The sequence below is a fragment of the Eptatretus burgeri genome, chromosome 11 (genome assembly GCF_056783735.1).
Source record: "Eptatretus burgeri isolate ZD-2024b chromosome 11, Ebu_testis_v1, whole genome shotgun sequence".
Lineage (NCBI taxonomy): Eukaryota > Metazoa > Chordata > Myxini > Myxiniformes > Myxinidae > Eptatretus > Eptatretus burgeri.
In genome coordinates this window covers 27,945,270-27,963,456 of record NC_140971.1, presented here as the reverse complement: position 1 = coordinate 27,963,456, position 18,187 = coordinate 27,945,270, and the positions used below count along the sequence as shown (strand labels likewise).

Genomic DNA, 18,187 nt, shown 5'->3' with positions numbered 1-18,187 from the left:
GCAACTCCGTGCCGTGCAATGGCAGAAGAACAAGAAATGGCCGACTGTCCTTTAATGTTCCTACATGCTCGCACTGGTTGTGTCCTAACTTCAGTCGTTCACCATCCACGGAACCTGGTCGTAGGCCCCACCCCTCTCCTATGATGCCAATGCATGGTGACGTTTTATGACGTGCTCTCTTATTTCTCGTAATTTTCACCTTATTAGTGCCAAATGTTGTCGCTACTATCATATACGACTGCCAGCAGCTATTAGACATCAGAATGAGAGTTAATGAAGTGACTTAGTCTGAATGTGGATAAAAGTGATGTTGTTTTTCAAACGCCTGAGAAAAAAGGACTTCGCCGTTCAAGTAAACGCCGGAAAAGAGGAGGTATTTTGGGAAGACTACGTCGCTGTTCGTCTCGACCACCACTCCTGAGTATTCACCTTGCTAATCTGCAATCCATGGACAACAAACTTGATGAACATTTTTGCCGCATTTGACACCAACATGATATGAGTGACTGCTGCGCTTTCTGCCGAACCGATATGTGGCTTTATGCCAACATCCCGGATATTGCTATCCAACCGGATGGTTTATTGGTGTATTGAATGGACAGATCGAAGGAGATGACTGATAAGGTAAAAGGGAGGTGGGGTATGTTTCTTTATAAATACCTCCTAGTGTGATTAGCAAGGTGAATACTCAACGAACGTTGAGCTTATTTCTCAGTTCTGTTCACCGGACCTGGAATGCATGGTGATCAACTGCCGTCCCCACTACCTGCCTCGGGAATTCTCATCGGTTATCCTGACTGCTGTCTTCATACAATCACAAGCCAATGCCACAACAGCACTTCATGAACTTTCAGATATTATTTTTCGCTGTGAAAACTCCTACTCTGATGCTGTTTCAATTGTTGCTGGAGATTTCAACCATTGCAACCTCAAGAAGGTGCTTACCAAGTATTTCAGGTCAGGTCAGGTATGGGAGAATACGCCAGAGCAGAGCGTCACTGCGTCCATTTTCCGCCGGTACTCCAGGGAACTCCATCTGGCCATCCCCCAGGCAGATGCCTGGCACATCCCCATCTCCTTGAGATGCTGATGCCGATCCTTGAGATTCTCAAGTATTTCCAACATGTCACATGTCCAACAAGAGACAATGAGACTTAGACCACTGCTATTCAACAATCAAGAGCGCTTATCATTCGGTACCACGTCCCGATAATGCTTGTTTTCCTGAAACCAGCATATAAACAGGAACTTAGGTGCTCAAAGCCTGTCATAAAGACCATGCAGTGCTGGTCAGAAGAATCCATTGTTCAGTGACATGGGTGTTTTGAGACAACAGACTGGAATGTATTTAAGGGCTCATCTGCTGATCTTGATGAATACACAGACACTGTTACCCATTATGTGAAGCTTTGTATCCAACTAAATTGGTTCAGAGCTATCCCAACCAAAAGCCATGGTTCAACAGGGTTATTTGTAACAAAGTATGGGCAAGGGCTGACACATTCAAAACAGGTGATGAATCTTATGTTCAAAAGATTGCGCTACGACCTAGAGAGGGCCATCAAGGCTGCCAAGCGGCAGTACAGAGAGAAGTTGGATGATAAATTCAATGAGAAGGATTCTCGCCAACTATGGCAGGGACTCCAGGCTGTTACATCATATAAGGGGGAATCCAAGGAAGTTGACAGCTCTGATGCCAAGTTGCCAGACACTTTAAATGACTTCTATGTCCATTTTGACAAGGTCAATGCTGAACCACGCCTAATTCGTAAAATTGATTCTGAAGATGCCGCTCTGAAAGTCTTCCAGTCCGACGTGAGTAAGACTTTCGCTCAGGTGCAGGTTCGAAAAGCCACTGGCCCTGATGAAATTCCATCTCGTACCCTTAGATGCTGTGTGGATCAGCTATCTGCAGTTTTCACTGATATTTATAATCTGTCGCTAAAGTTGTGTGTCATTCCATTATGTTTTCAAAACTCTGTCATCATACCAATACCGAAAAGGTCTCCGACTATGTGCCAAAACGATTATCGGGCAGTAGCATGAACATCAGTTATAATGAAATGTTTTGAACGTTTGATATTGTGTCACATCAAGGCTGTCATTCCTGGAAACTCTGGACCCATTTCAGTTTGCCTATCGGTCAAACCATTTTGTTGAGGACGCTGTCTCACTAGCCCTCCACATCGTTTTATGACATGTGGATAAGCGTAATATGTTAGGATGCTTTTTGTCGACTACAGTTCTGCTTTTAATATCATTATTCCTTCTAAATTATTTGTGAAACTTAGAGATATCGGACTGTGTCAGTCTATTTGTAATTGGATTTTGGACTTTTTAAATGATAGGCCACAGGTGGTGAAGATTGGCAGCCATACGTCCTCATCATTTGTCTTGAACACGGGGGTTCCTCAAGGCTGTGTTGTGAGTCCTTTGCTGTATTCACTTTTTTCTTATGATTGTGCTGCGAGTCGAGAAAACAACTTCCTGGTTAAATTTGCAGATGACACGACCTTAATTGGCCTGATTACGAATGACGATGAAATGGCGTACAGAGATGAAGTTCAGAAGCTGACAGAGGTGTTCAGTGAATAATCTTGAACTGCATGTTAGTAAAACTAAAGAAGTTATCATGGATTTTCGGAAGTCTTGTGCTACACATGCCCCGATCAGCATTGATGGTGTCGATGTTGAGACCGAGTTCTTTCAAATTCCTGGGCATCCACATTTCTCTGATATGACCTGGACTCTGAATACTAGAACTATTGCTAAAAAGGCCCAGCAGTACCTGTACTTCCTTAGACAGTTGAAAAAAATTGGTGTGCATCGTGACATTTTAGTGAACTTTTACCGCAGTGTTATTGAAAGTATTTTATACCGGGCGTAGTGGCGTGCGCCTGTAATCCGGCTACTCGGAGACTTGGGTTGGAGGATCACTTGAGGATGGGAGCTCTGCGCTGGGCCGCGCTATGAGAGGGTGTAAGGCAGCCTGGAATCATGGCGAAACCCAATCCTTATCCCCGTGTCGTAAGAGGTGACCAGGATTGCGTCAGGAAGGGCATCTGGCGTAAAACCTATGCCAAATCAGGATGCGGATCATATTGGATGATCCGCTGTGGCGACCCTAATGGGAGCAGCCGAAAGATGAACAACAACAACGTTATTGAAAGTATTTTAACGGGAACGAGTATTGTTTGGTTCGGCAATATCACTGCAAACGACCTCAAGTTGTTGGATACAGTTGTTCGTGTTGCGCAGAGGATCATTGGTGTTCACTTTTCTGCACTCAAAGTTATTTTCATGTCTAGATGTTTTGCCAAAGCCTCAAATATTGTCAAAGATTCTAGTCATCCTGCATTTAACATATTTGAACGACTACGTTTTGGCTGTCGGTATCGCAGTATTAAGACATCCACCAACCACTTCAGGAATAGTTTTTATCCTGGTGTGGTTTGACTTTTAAACCATGAATCTTAATCTTTACATGTCAAAATATATATATATATATTTTTTTTTTTTTGAGAGCACTCATATTCAAAGAATTCCAATGTCGCAATAAAATTATCTGTATCTGTAATATCTACCCGAGTGATAGTGCACTCAGTGATGCAACATCCTGCCTGCGATACACCAGGCCGAGGCAAGCGCATTACTATCCTGTCAGGTTATTTACTGTTAATACAAACGTGGAAATAAGTTCCAAAATACACAATCATTGTCGATCTGGGGAGAAAAATAAAATCTGGTTCATATTGTGGAAGATATTTCCCAACCTATCTACGTGATAGGTTCTTTCTCCATCACTGCAACGAAAATGCATAACATTAAAGAAAAAAATTCTTCATGGCAGTAAAACATGAAGTAAAATTGTCCCACATTGGAATTCTCAAGGAGTGAATTTTCATGAAGAGCAGTACAACTTACTGCCACGGAAGGGATCGTCGAGATGGAAGGAATCATCGGATGGGAATGGGTCAGGGCGTGGTGGAGGAGCTGAAGGTGGGTGCAGAACTGTAGATTCTGTGCTCGTATCAAGCTGAAGGGAAGAAGTATAAAAAATAAAATGAGGGAGGAAACATGAACACGAATACACTTGTTGCCACTCTTTCCATATACGTACATGTATGTGTCTAACAACTGATCCAACAAGGGAAGAACACATGCTAACCTCGCTGCTCGCAAAAATAAAAATAACAGAATCGAGTGCTGAATATCAATGTTTATACAGCAGTAACAGCAATGCTCCCAGGGCTTATGCATGACTGAAAATTCACAAGAAAGGAGTTCCACTATGACTTGTGTCTTGTATTAATTGACTATCAACCATTCTGTCCAAGTTTACTGTGATCATACTTAAAATACATTGTGGGAAAAACTGAGCATGGATTACACAACGGCACCAAGTTTGCGGAGCAAGTGAAACGCATCACAATCCAGCCGCACGAGACCATGGTATCCTTCAATGTAATCTCCTTGATACCTACACCACTGAAGGTGGACAGAGGTTCTGTTTTCACCCGTTTGTCTGTCTGTCTGTTTGTGAGCAGGATATCTGAAAAAGTTACGGACAGATCCAAACTAAACTTGGTATACAGGTTGGGTATGTGACAAGGACAAATTCATTTGATTTTGCTGAAGATCTGGATCCAGAAAATATAAGTTTTTAAGTGATTCTTCACCTATGAGTGATTGGGCCAAAAGCCACATAGCCCGACATCTCAAAAATTTATGGACGGATTCGGACGAATCTTCGTGAACAGGTTGGGTGTGTCACAAGGACAAATTGATTCGATTTTGGTGAGGATCCAGATCATATAATTTTAAAGCGATTCTTCACAATTGAGAGAAAGGGCCAAAAACGATGTGGATGGGTTATGACAAAACTTGGTGGATGATTTGAGTCGGTGACAAGAACAAGCTGATTAGATTTTGGATAAAAGTTTGTATGCGGATCTGGCCTATAAGTGGGAAACAAAATGTAAAGTGTTCAGTCTGGCAGAGATATGCGCTCGACTGAGTGTCGTTCTAGTTCACAGCCTTGGCGGTTGAGATAGCCGGCCAGTAGCTAAGAGAGGAAGAAATGCTGGAAACAAGCTGGTGGCGCATTAAATGCCGAGTATTATGTGACCTACTTAGAGCGTGCCAATCTTCTACCTTTTTTTTGTTTTGTCTTTATTTTGTCTTTGATGATGTCTGTGACCAGCAGGGTTTAAGCCCTGCCATGGGCTCTCCTGTATCTGCTATGGCAGCCAATTTGGTGATTGAAGAATTGGAGACAGGTCCCACTCCATTCCTCCAAATGCAGCCACACATTTAGTGTCATTATGTAGATGACACTTTTTTTCATCTGCTCCAGCGAGACTGCTGGCACAATCTAGGACAGGGGTTCTCAACCAGGGGGAATCCCCCCCCCCGGGGGGGAATTTTAGATTTTCAGAGGGGAATTTGGACCACAGATTGGCAGACTCAAACTGTTGGAATATTGATCCTTCTACAAACTACAATTCTACAGATTGTACATCATCGACAGGACATCACACTTTATTGAATAAGGTGTGATGTCATGTAGATTATGTACAATCTTTAGAATTGCAGTTTGTTTTTAATTTAATCTGTGACATTCAATAAAGTTTATTGAATGTCACAGATTAAATTAAAAATAAAGATAAATACTGTATTTCACTTTTTTATCTGTGGAAATATTCCATTTATAGTTATCTTTGCCTTATTCTTGTTTTTTATTCACAGAATTTGGAGCCCATCATGAGTGTCAAAAAAGAGGGTATGATGATTCATATATTCAATATGGATTCACATCCATAATCATCAATGGAGAAGAAAGGCCTCAATGTGTTACTTGTAGCAAAGCTTTGTCAAATGATTCTATGAAACCAACAAAGTTGAAGCAACATTTGGAGAATGTTCATCCTCAACACAACGACAAGGACAAAAGCTTTTTTTGAACGCCATGGGAATGCTCTCAAAAAGATGAAGCTGGATTCAACAGGGGCATTCTAACAAATTAACCAAAAGGTTATTGAAGCTTATGTCATAGCACTGGAGATAGCAAAGCAGAAAAAAACCACATACAATTGGGGAAACTTTGATCAAACCTTGCGCTCTCAAAATAGTGGAAATTGTGTTGGGAAATGGATTGGAGAAAAAAACTTGCAGCAGTTTCACTATCAAACAGTTCTGTTCAAAGGAGGATCAGTGACGTGGCCATTGACATCAAGGATCAAGTTGTGCAGGAGATCAAGTCTGCAGCATTTGGCGTATTTTCAATTCAACTTGATGAATCGACTGATGTGTTCCCGTGTTCTACAAATGTTTGATGGCTTTCAAGGGGAAATGTAACTGAGCGAGTATTTGAGCTTAGATATGAGCTCAAATTATTTTTTGAAGTTCAGGGTAAGATGGAATTTTTTGCCTAGCTGGATGATGAGGAATGGATCAGGCACCTTGCCTATTTGGTTGACATTTTTGAGCAGCTGAATAAACTGAATCTTCAGATGCAAGGAAGGAATCAAACATCAGAAAATTCATGGATTCCTTGAAAGCTTTCATGAGCAAGCTGGAAAATTGGAAGAGAAAGGTCAAGATCAAAAATGTTGCAATGTTTGAGAAACTGTCATCAATTGTTGATGCTGGTAGTGAAGACCAAGTGCTTCCAGAATTTGCAAAAAATTGAATTTTGCAGCATTTGACAGTACTGGAAAATGAATTAGGCCGATATTTTCCTGAACTCAGTGATGAGTTGGATTTAGTGTGAAATCCATTTAAATTGTCAGTTGAAAAAGTTCCTGATGATTGTCCGGATGAATTTCTGGAGCTGAAGACTGATTCGGGAGCAAGAGATGTGTTCGATGATAAATCGATCACACAATTTTTGCCCTTGATGTGCGATTCCTACCCAAAAAGGGCAGAAAGAGCTATCCATGCATTGTTTCCATTTGTGTCGACATATCTTTGTGAGTCAGGCTTTTCGACCCTGTTGCAAATGAAAACGAAGCAACGAAGTAGATTGGAAGTTGAAAATGACCTGTGTTGTGCCCTTTCAAGCACTCCTCCGTGTATCCAAGAATTGGCGAAGAAAAAACAATCACAGGTTTCTCATTGACTGTAATCCTCATTAGAATAAAATGAATTACAATACCCTGGCATTCTATTGAACTTTTTGTTTATTGAAGTATGCTTCACTAACTTTAGTCTGTTAAGTAATTAATTATGAATATAAAAAAAACGACTTTTATTCAAGTTTTAAAATCCATCAACATTTTATATTGCTATTAGATTTGTAAAACTCCACTATAAAAATAATCCAAGTAAATGTATATGTACTAATATCGAAAAAATAAAAGATATTCAATATTATATGCATATTATTTGGAATGCACCTTTTGAGTCAGACAATCTTGGAAAGGGGGGAATGACATCGTGACATATGGTGAAAAGGGTGCATGGGGCAAAAAAGGTTGAGAACCACTGATCGAGGAGGATATGGGTGTAATATTCAGGTCTGTAAAATTCATCCATGAGGAACAAAGTGGATTCCTTACTTTTATTGACATCGTGACAAGAAGTCCGAATGTAACTTTAAACACCACAGTGTATAGAAAATGCACTCAGACCAACTGATACCTTCACTTTGCATCATATGATCTCATGCACCACAAAGGAGATGTGATCAACACTCTTGAAATGGGCGTGAGACATACCATCCACAATGGATGGCAAGAGGAGGAAAGTAGAACATCTTAGATGGGTACAGAAGGCAAATGGTTATTCTGATCATGGAAATAGCGGGATGGCTTAATGGTTTAATCCTGTGGTGAGGCAGTTGCTCTGAAACAACTTGCCTTCTCTTCCTGGAAGGCTAATCTGACTGAAGGCAATCTCAGTGCATTCCAAAAAGTTCACAACACATGCGTATCCACTCTCAGGAGAGCAAGAAAACAACATCTGTCAAACCTCAAAAATGAACTTTCAAACTTGTCTCTGTCCTGTAAAACTTGGTGCACTGTGTTAAGTCTGTCATTGGAGTATGCTCCCATTCCATCCCTTCCCTCTCTTCAAATGGCATCATAGTTAACTCCACGTGTGAGAAGGCTGAATGCCTCAATTGTGTTTGCTTCCAAATCCTATGTCCCAAATACTTCAATCTCAGTCCCCATCCTTCCCTGTCATAACCAAATGCTCCTGCACAGTGCATTTTGCATCTGAAAAAACGGAGAAGGTTCTTTCAACCCTCGACTCTGACTCTGCAACTGGACCGGATGGTAATAGCTCACACATCATAAAATCCTGCTCTGCTGTTCTTTCCCATCCTCTCACTGCACTTTTTACCATGTAATTTGCACTGGGTCATCTTTACCTATTTGGAAATCTGCTAACATCACTGCATTACATTAAAAAGGTGCAAAAACTGATCCCCTTAATGACAGACTGATCAGCTTACTTCCAATCATCAGCAAGATCGATCATCACAGTTGATATAAAATCCTTCCTTTTCTCCAACAACTTCATCTAAGATCACCAATTTGTTTTCAGACCAGGTCACTCCACCTTGGACATTCTACTTCGACTCACCTAACAATGGATGGCCCTCAACGTCAGACATGAGATCAGAGCTGTCTCTCTGGACATATCTCGTGCTTTTGATACGGTCTGGCATCTTGCCATACTTTCCAAACTCTCTGCCTATGGCATCCAAGGCCAACTCCACACATGGCTTAGTGACTTCCTCGACTCTCGTAGCCAATGTGCAGCACTCAACAGGATCCTTTCACTTCCTCTTCCTGTCAAGGCTGGAGTGCTCCAAGGCAGTGTTCTGGGCCCAGTCCTATGCCTGATCTTCGTAAATGATCTCCCCGAATATTTGGAAAATCCTCTTGATCTATTTGCTGATGACTTCACCCTCTGCCGTGATATCCCTCATCCTTCAGACAGGAAGGCTGCAGCCTCTTCCCTCTCTACAAGATCACAAGATGGTAAAACACTTGGAATAAGTCTTTCCATCCTGAAAAATCTCACACTCTCACTATCTTTCACCGAAAGACCATCAGGCAAACCCTCCTATCGACTTTCTTAACAATTCTATTGAGGAAATTCAGTCACTCAAACTCCTGGATCTCACTACCAGTCATTATCTTTTTTGGGAAAACAAGATTTCAAAGTTGGCCTCCAAAGCCAGCAGCAAGCTGGGCATCCTCTGCCGTACAAAGTCATTCCTTCGCACACCTGAACTCCTATTCACCTACAAGTCCTTCATCTGCAGCTTAATGGAGTACTGCTCTCCCCTGTGGGATGGTTCTATTTCCTCACATCTTGCTCAGCTTGACACCGTGGAAACCAAGGCTTTTAAGATTATTGGAATCTCCTACGATGAAGCTGAGGCTATGGGTCTATCACTCCGACATCGCAGATAGGTCGGTGGTTTCTCTGTCTTACACTGCCTCCTTTCTGACCTTGCACCGTCTGCTCTTTCCATGCTTTGTCCCCCACAGGTTTCTGTTGAGCACACAGTCCACCATCAACCCTCTTCTGGTGAAACTACCTAAATCCAGGATTATTGCTCATCTAAGTCTGGTGTCGGCTCAGCGGCTAGGGTGGCTGGCTTAGGATCCTAGGGTCCTGAGTTCGAGCTCCGTTGGACGCTGAATTAACACCAGGTAGGGTTGACTCAGCCCGTCATCCTTCCGAGGTCAACAAAATGAGTACCAGTGTGCTGGTAGACGGGCACAGCATCAGCGGCACAGTTCTTGAGAGTCTCCTCCATCCAAATTCCCTGTTTTCCCTCCTGAGAGTTTCCTTCTGCAATCATGTTGTTCACCCCATACATCCTCTCCCTGCTACACATCCCCCCCCAACCCATTGTTTGTACAAGTCTGCCTCTATCTTGGCCTTCAACTCTGCTGTTGGCGTTTCCCACCCTCTCTCCACTGTTCCTTGTGTTCTTTTGTGTCCTGATCCGTTCAGTGTACTAATTCCATCTCTTCTGCAAGCCTCAATTATGCATACAAAAATTAAATTTAAAATATGGTTTGCACATCCACTTCCAAGCCATCCTGCCTGGGTTTGGATCTCAGCCCAGCTATAAACTGTCATCCTGGTGTCATGCACATAGGACGAGGCATCAATGTGTGTGTTGTCCCTTAGATAGAACTTAAGATGGGAATCCCATCTGCCAGTATTAATTGGTGGACATGAAAGATCCCACAGTGTCCTTTGCGAAGAGAAGGCAAGCTATTGCCGATACCTTGAACAAATTACAAATCCTTGCTCTAACCTACAGGGACACAGCATCAGCAGCACAGCCACATTCTCAGCAACATATTCTCAGCAATGATGCAACCATCAGCTACTGACTTCACAAGAAATGAAATCCTGACCGTTTATGCTCGAATGTTAAAATAGTCATGGCAACCCCAAGGAATTGTGAAACCCTACAGGAACAACTAAAAGTTCTCTGTGTGCTTTGTATCCTTCCAGGATTGCCTAAAATGATTGGCAGGGTATTGAGGTCAGATGGAGTGAGAGAGAATTTCTGACCAATATTACTTCATTCGACAGACATTGACTAAAGTCTCATGGTTAGCTCAATAGGCCATTGCACAGAGGGGTAAAAATCCTTTAAATAGTTTCAATGCAACAAGGATGGGGGTTAATTGAAATCAATTTATAAGAGTTCCAAATATGTATCTGAGTCGGAATCACCTTGTTCCTACGTGCACTCTGTGCTCAGAATTTTTTTAATGAGCAGTTTATAAAAACCAATCGAAACAAGTGGTGAGTATAGCCTCCATGGAAACTACACTTGTTACAAACAAACCACACTTGTTACAAACTTTTGTACTTTTTTATTCAATAACTTCACCATAATTGAACCACAATTACTTAGTATGACAAAGTTTATGTTTATTCGAAGGAGGAACATTTTACAAGTTTTAAATATTTCATTTCATAAAATGTAAAACACATTAGGCTTGAATGCAAATTCAATTGAGACTTTTTCTGTTGGGAATATGTTGCTTGAAAGTTGTTAAATGTTGTTATTTTTAAAGTGAGATTAAATTCCATGATACAATACTGTATAAGTGAATATATTTTTTAAAACAGGCATTTAGCTTTTTGGGGCCAGAGGGGCATTTTGAAAGTTTTAAATTTTGTGATTCACCAATTCCTCCCTGACAAGTGTGATACAGTTTTGAATGTCAGCAGATTCATGATTAGAGCAGTATTGTGCAGTGTCTACAGATGGTCATTTGTGTCCGGTATCGGTATGTGCCGTGTTGGAGATGCTCGTTTCTTTGCCTGTTGATCATCATCTTTCCTCATCAGTGGAGCTTTCAGCAGATGTGGAGTTATCAACCAGATCCTCTGCCAGATATTCTGCCGAAAGGGTTTCAAAATAAACGATATCGCTCATTTGAAGGCTGGTGTCAGAAAGATGACATGGGGAAAAGTTTTCTGTACCCAGAGCCTTTTCTTTGGGTTCCATGTTCGATATGGAGCATCTATGCCTTCCACCTGCTCAAATATTTGTATGAACATCTTGTTGAGTCTGGCTAATGTAAGAATCTATTTTCTACCCCATCGTTATACTCTTATTATTCCATCACAGAAATTTTTTTTTCATCCATGAATCCTGTCTGGATTGGTGTCAATGGTTTGGCAGGCTTGCCAAGAAATCTTGCGTACTCGTTGTAACATTGGTGGTATTGTAACTCAAGAGCAACTAAATCCTCACCATCAATCTGTGCAAGCAGAATGGAGTCTTCTTTTCGCTGAGCTGCTTGCAGAAGTTGACCTCTGTGAATATGTTCACATTTAATCAACCTTAGCAGTGACCTCTTTCTGGAAATGAGATATTGTTTACACTTATTGGAATGGCATAGTACACATCTATCTGGAAACATGTGCCATCTATTCTAAGTTCTTGCACCGTTCACTCCTTCAGGCCTTAGCACTTGTTTACTGTGGTGTTCTTTGGTGTTTGTTCTCCGGTCCCCCAGGTAAATATTCATCACTCCCCTTATCTGAAATCAGTTGCATCGGTAAATAAGAAAAAGCAATTAGAGATTGCAGAGCCTCAACAGGACATGAGTTGTACGATGTTTGTGTGGTGTATTTTGTGTGCTGGTATGTTATGTAATAAATAATACAATAGACTAATTGATGTTCCAAAAGGTAATTAGTACATAATTAATAGATGTACTCACACTCCAATTGTACCTATTTCATATATATATATATATATATATATATATATATATATATATATATATATATATATATTGTTGTGGTTACCAGATTCGCAAACCACCATTCAGGTCCCTTAGGTGAGGTATCTCGGTAAGTGCATGTGTAGTTAGGCCCAAACCCGTTGTCTAGTGGGAATACATGTCATTTATACGTGCTGCGACTCTTCAGGATAGCCGTTTTTCTTTTACTATCTTTATTTTGGACCAATCGCCACCATCACAACCACAACAACAACCACCAACCACAACGCCGCTTCACCACAACCGCCATGACCTTTACCGTCACAACTCGCCACCATCGCATCACCGTCATCTCGCGCCACTCATGGGCACCGATGCTGGACTCGTGTAGGGCGCACGTTGAACAGCGTGTACAAAATCACGGATTTTCTGCTTCAAAAACGGATCCAAAACGACACACGCCCACTTTTTGCCGTCCAATCGGTGAGCGAGGGGCGACTGGCCCCGCCCCAGGGCGATCGATATATGCAAATTTGTGGATCAAAAGCCTTCACGCCCACTTTTTCTCGGGCCAATGGGGAGCGAGTTGAAAGGTCAAAGGGAGGGGTCAAAGGCGAAGTTACGGGGGGATAAAAGGACGGTGTTCGTCAGTCAAAGGAGTCGTAAAAGTCGGAGCGAAAGAGTCAGCAGAACGAGAACGAGGGGTCGGAGAGTCGCAAGAGAGAACGAGGGAGAGTCAGCAGAACGAGGTCGGAGAGTCAAGAAGAGGAGAGTCGGAAGCAGAGGGTCAAGACTTCGCGGGCGGTGGAGCTGCTCGTCGTGTGCGTTGGAGTCGGAACGGAGGGGACGGAGCTGTGGAAAGGCGGCGACACCAGACGAGGGGGTGCTCGCGTCGTGCAGGAAGCTGCACCCGAGGGAGGCCGGCAGCGCGACCTGGCCGAGGTGGAGACGCTCGTCGCATATAATAAAGATCCTCTATACCCCGAGCATCAGCAACCCCCTCCTGTTTCCCCCCGCGCTGAGATAGTGCGACCAAGGGGGCCCCGTTCCCACCCCCTGCCAGGCACTGTCCACGAGGCCCGCGGGTTGCGGGGCCATCGCCGCTCCGCGTCTCATCACCAGACGGGTAGGCCCGACCAGGTCTCGGCCCCAGGCCTACCTCATTCTTGAGGGTATTTCTTTTCCTTGGTTTTGGGTATGTGTTGTCGGCGCCGTCTGTGAAGTAGAATTGTATAAGTGTTGCCGTGTGCTCGGTAGTCGGAATTAGCTCTGCACTGTGTTTTCACTTTTATGTTTGCTTTTTGTGTAAATGGAATTGTGTTTTCTTTTTGTGTGCATTTGGTGGAATTGTATTTGTGTGCTTCCCGTGTGCCGAGAATAAATGTGCTTTATTGTTGAACTGTTCTCCCGCTTCGCTTCGTCTTTTCCCCATTGAACCCCCATCTTGCTTCACGTAAAGGGTTGGTAGTGGGCTGAATACGCCCGATAATTAATCGAACCGTCGAGGTCGACGATAACACCGCTCGGTTATTCTGATAGTACGGAACGGGTCGCTAAGTGGCCCGTGTCCGAAGTCGACCTGCGGCGAGGTGCGATCGCCCGGTCTACCCTCCGCGTGGGTACTTAGGTAGTTCGAATTTGGCGAGCAACCCTATCCCACGCGGGGGCTGATTGGCTCGATCGCGGTGAGACCGAAAGGTCCACCCGTGACTGGTTCCCGGCGTTAGTCCGAGAGGGTCACGACTGGATTGTCCGTCCGGTGGGCGACGTGCTGCGATTCGAGTTACGTGGCCGTCGCACGCCGGCGGGCGCGAAGACCGCAACAATATATATATATATATATATATATATATATATATATATATATATATATATATATATATATATATATATACTGAACAAAAATATAAACGCACCAACCGAAATATCTAAGTCAAGATTGCCATTATGGGAAAATGGTCAAACCGATGATATGTTTGAGCAATGGTTCCTTTGTTTTGCTCAAGACAGATGTTCCCATTGAAATTGACCACTCTGAGTGTGTGGACTCACACGTTGAGTAATCCTTCCCATGAGCACCATGGGGCTTGACAGAGTGATGGTCAGTGAGCGTGACCAGGACACAAACACTCCCTATAGCTTGCCCTATAAAAGGCCTCCCCAAAATGTGGACTGGTGCCAAATGTCAACATGCCACAGATGTCACAAATCTTGAGGGAGCGCGCCATTGGCATGCTGAATGCTGGGACGTCAGTACGGGCCGTTGCAGCACACTTCAATGTCCACCACTCCACCATTAGCCGCCTGAGAACGCGCCTCAGAGAGACTGGAAGCACCGTGAACCGCCCACATGCCCGGCGACCACGTGTGACCACCGCCGGTCAGGATCGTCACATGAGGCTGCAACATCTCCGGGATCGACTCCGACCGGCCACGAGGACTGCCGATGAGACTGTCGGGCTGCATAACAGGCGCATTTCAGCCCAGACGGTGCGTAACCGCTTGAGGGAGGCCAACTTCCGAGCCCGCCGACCACACCGGGGACTCGACCTCACTGCAGTCCGGCGTCAGACCCGACTGAACTGGGCCAATGTTCACTTGCGCTGGACCCTCGCACGATGGAGGAGAGTGCTGTTCACTGATGAGTCGCGGTTCCAGCTGTATCGGGCTGATGGCGGACTCCGCGTCTGGCGTCGGGCTGGGGAGCGCTACACTGACGCCAATGTCCTTCGTTGGGTGTCACACAGTGGTGCCAGTGTTATGGTGTGGGCAGGCATATGCCATGGAGAGCGCACTCGGCTTCATTTCATTGAAGGCAACTTGAACGGGCAGCGGTACAGGGACGAGATACTCAGACCCATCGTCGTGCCGTTTGTGCGCCTTCACCATGTGACGTTTCAGCACGACAATGCTCGCCCCCATGTTGCCAGGATCTGCATGGACTTCCTCGGTGAGGAGGACATTAATGTCCTCAACTGGCCTCCATATTCTCCCGACATGTCGCCCTTCGAGGACCTTTGGGACGTTCTTGATCGACGCGTACGACAACGTTACGCAATCCCAGAGAACGTCCGCCAGCTCCGTGTGGCTCTCCAGGAGGAATGGGAAAACATCCCTCAGGCCACCATCGATAATCAGGTGATGTCCATGCGCCGGAGATGCACCGCTCTGCGCGACGCCAACGGTGGACACACCCGCCACTGACTGTGTGAACTCTGACAGTGACACCTCGGTTGTGTCGGCTGTTGTAGCGCAAAGACTGTCGCCAGAATTCTCAAGGAACTCTGAAATTTAATGCTCAATTGTCATGGATTCTATAACCAAATTGTTGTGAAGATTTAATATTAATGAGTTCGAGGTAAAATAGTAACAATCGCTTGGTGCGTTTATATTTTTGTTCAGTATATATATATATATATATATATATATACATATATATATATATATATATATATATATATATATATATATATATATATATATATATATATACATATACACATATACACACTCATTTTAAAGTGATATATCGCATGTATATTTCATTACGAGGAAACAAACCATGTGGATGCATTGATTAGAGGCATGCATTCAGGCCTTGGCTGCCGAAGCTACATGTAGACAGTGACAAACACAACACAATCCTGACAATTGAAACTCGACTGAATGTGTCTATTCTCAACTCACTCCTCCAAGCCTCGCTAGGCAAACTTGTGTTTATTTTCCCTCGTATTTTGAAAATCACCAATATGTACAAGTGTTCACAATCCGAATAACAAACTGAGTTTTCAGCCCAAAATAAATCCAATTGTTTGCATTCATTTGTGTTGAAAATAAAACAATTTAACTTGTCACTGAATCTGGCTTGTACCTGGGCTGGCCCGGAGTTAAACTTAAAAGAGATCTCGATGATGACTGCAAGGAGTGGAAGAAGTCAGAGAACAAGAAAAAACAAAAAACAAAAAACAAAAAAAAAAAAAACTTGGCTTTGGATGGACGCCCGAGAAAGAAGACTTGGTAGGCATTGTGGAGTTCCACATTACATTGAATGCCTTTGATATACCCAGAAAAACAGCCCTGACTTATTGTTTGAAATTCCGGGTGTCCATCGGTTATTGTTGCGACACAAACAGAAAACTTTACAATTTTTTACTCCATCTTACAAGTTGAATTTGACAGCTGAAAAATAACAATAAAAACATATGTAACAACAATGAATAATCATTCATTAGGATCAGAAAAAAACAATATACCTGTGACAAAGAAAGGAAAGATGGTATTTTGAATGTCCTCTTTCAAGAGACTATATGAATACATAGGCACACAAAATAAAGTCAGTGAGATTGTAAAAGCAAACAGTGAGCCTTACCTTCGAAACACTCCCATCCAACTGACGATCATTGTCCAATGCTTCAGAGCCAGGTTGTTGTGCTAAGCAAGCTCTTACCTGGAGTGACAGGAAATGACAGTCTTTAAAACTAACAGAGAGAATCCGTATTCCACAAAATAACAGATTTATGCTCGAATGGCACAAAAATCTTTGCAGCAAATTCTAATACCAAAAATTATCTTTGAATCCTCAAGTACATTTTTTCTCGCTCATTCACCTGATGGATGTCACCCTGTGTCTTCTGTAGTGTTCCTGCAAGAGCAGCCAGCTCACGCCGCCCGACTTCAAGCCGCTGCTCCAGATCTGCCTCCTCTTTTGCTAAGTGTACAAGCTCTGCCTTTTCCTGCACAAGTTCCTCCTCTTGCCCACGTAATGCTGACTCCTGGTTGGCGATCTGCAGCTGCAGTGAAGATATCTGAGGAATAATTAAACATGTGTGAATATTCAGGCACAATACTGGATGATAGAGAAAATAAATTACTGGGTGTTATTTAATTAAATATATATATATATATATATATATATATATATATATATATATATATATATATATATATATATATATATATATATATATATATATATATATATATATATATATATATATATATATATATATATACACAGGGTGGACTGAAAGTCGCTTTACCCCTTCCCAGTTAAGCATTGTTCTTTAACTCTTTTAATACACAGATTTTATTGTACAGTACTTACAATAATTAAGGTCATTGTATCTGTATGTGCTCCATCATTCTTCTGAGTCAGTGTTTCCGCATACAATCGCGGGCGAGGGCAGAGGGGAAGGGACGGAGGGAAGTGCGAGAAATTTATCAGGGGTAAAGTAACTTTCGGGCCACCCTGCATATATATATATATATATATATATATATATATATATATATATATATATATATATATATATATATATATATATATATATATATATATTGTTGTGGGCCGGGGGTCGGTGGCGATAACGACCACTAGGTGGGGAAAGCTTCCGTCGTCTCCCACCAAACTCCCTGGAATTGCAGGCCGTCACTCGGATAACTCCGCGAGCCGGCGGGTCGTTAACCGACCATGGTCGCCAATATTTCAACCACGTAACGTAGGGTCTATTTGTCTATAACCAATTTACCTAATTAACTAAGTGATTTCGACTGCCGGGGAAACCACGTCGGCACGTCTTGCTCTTTAACTCTTTCGGCATTTCGGCACGTCTTGCTCGAATCGGGTCACTCTACTGACTACGGTAGAGTTCCAACGACCGACTACCAACTCCGGTTCAGGTGCAGCAGAGCAGAAACTGCCAAAGCCGTGCCGGCTGGAATGAACGGATTATCTTGGATAAAACTCCGCCTAAACTCAGATACGAACCATGCTGGACCAATTCAAGAAGGGACGGAAACGAACTGGGACCATTTCTAACAAGTTATATTTACAGTAAATGAAGACACAAAGCAAGACTTAACGTCTTAACTGGATGTCTGCCGTCCACGGGAGACATTTGTGGCCGTCGTGGTGAGCGAAGACCGAAGGAAAGACGTTATTGTAACCCCATGCGCAGCCCCGA

The 18,187-nt window shown here is 43.1% G+C and overlaps 1 protein-coding gene across 6 annotated transcripts in view; it reads right to left on the bottom strand.

The window, feature by feature from the left end:
- Window positions 1-18,187, bottom strand: part of LOC147016741 (uncharacterized) — a 134,082-nt gene that overhangs the window by 36,450 nt on the left and 79,445 nt on the right. For all 6 annotated transcript variants that reach the window (XM_085845666.1, XM_085845670.1, XM_085845667.1 and 3 more), the window contains 3 exons: window positions 16,832-17,029; window positions 16,594-16,671; window positions 3,925-4,036 (listed from right to left, as the gene is read on the bottom strand). In XM_085845666.1, coding sequence (XP_085701792.1) covers window positions 3,925-4,036; window positions 16,594-16,671; window positions 16,832-17,029 — 388 coding nt within the window. The remainder of the gene's footprint in view (window positions 1-3,924; window positions 4,037-16,593; window positions 16,672-16,831; window positions 17,030-18,187) is intronic.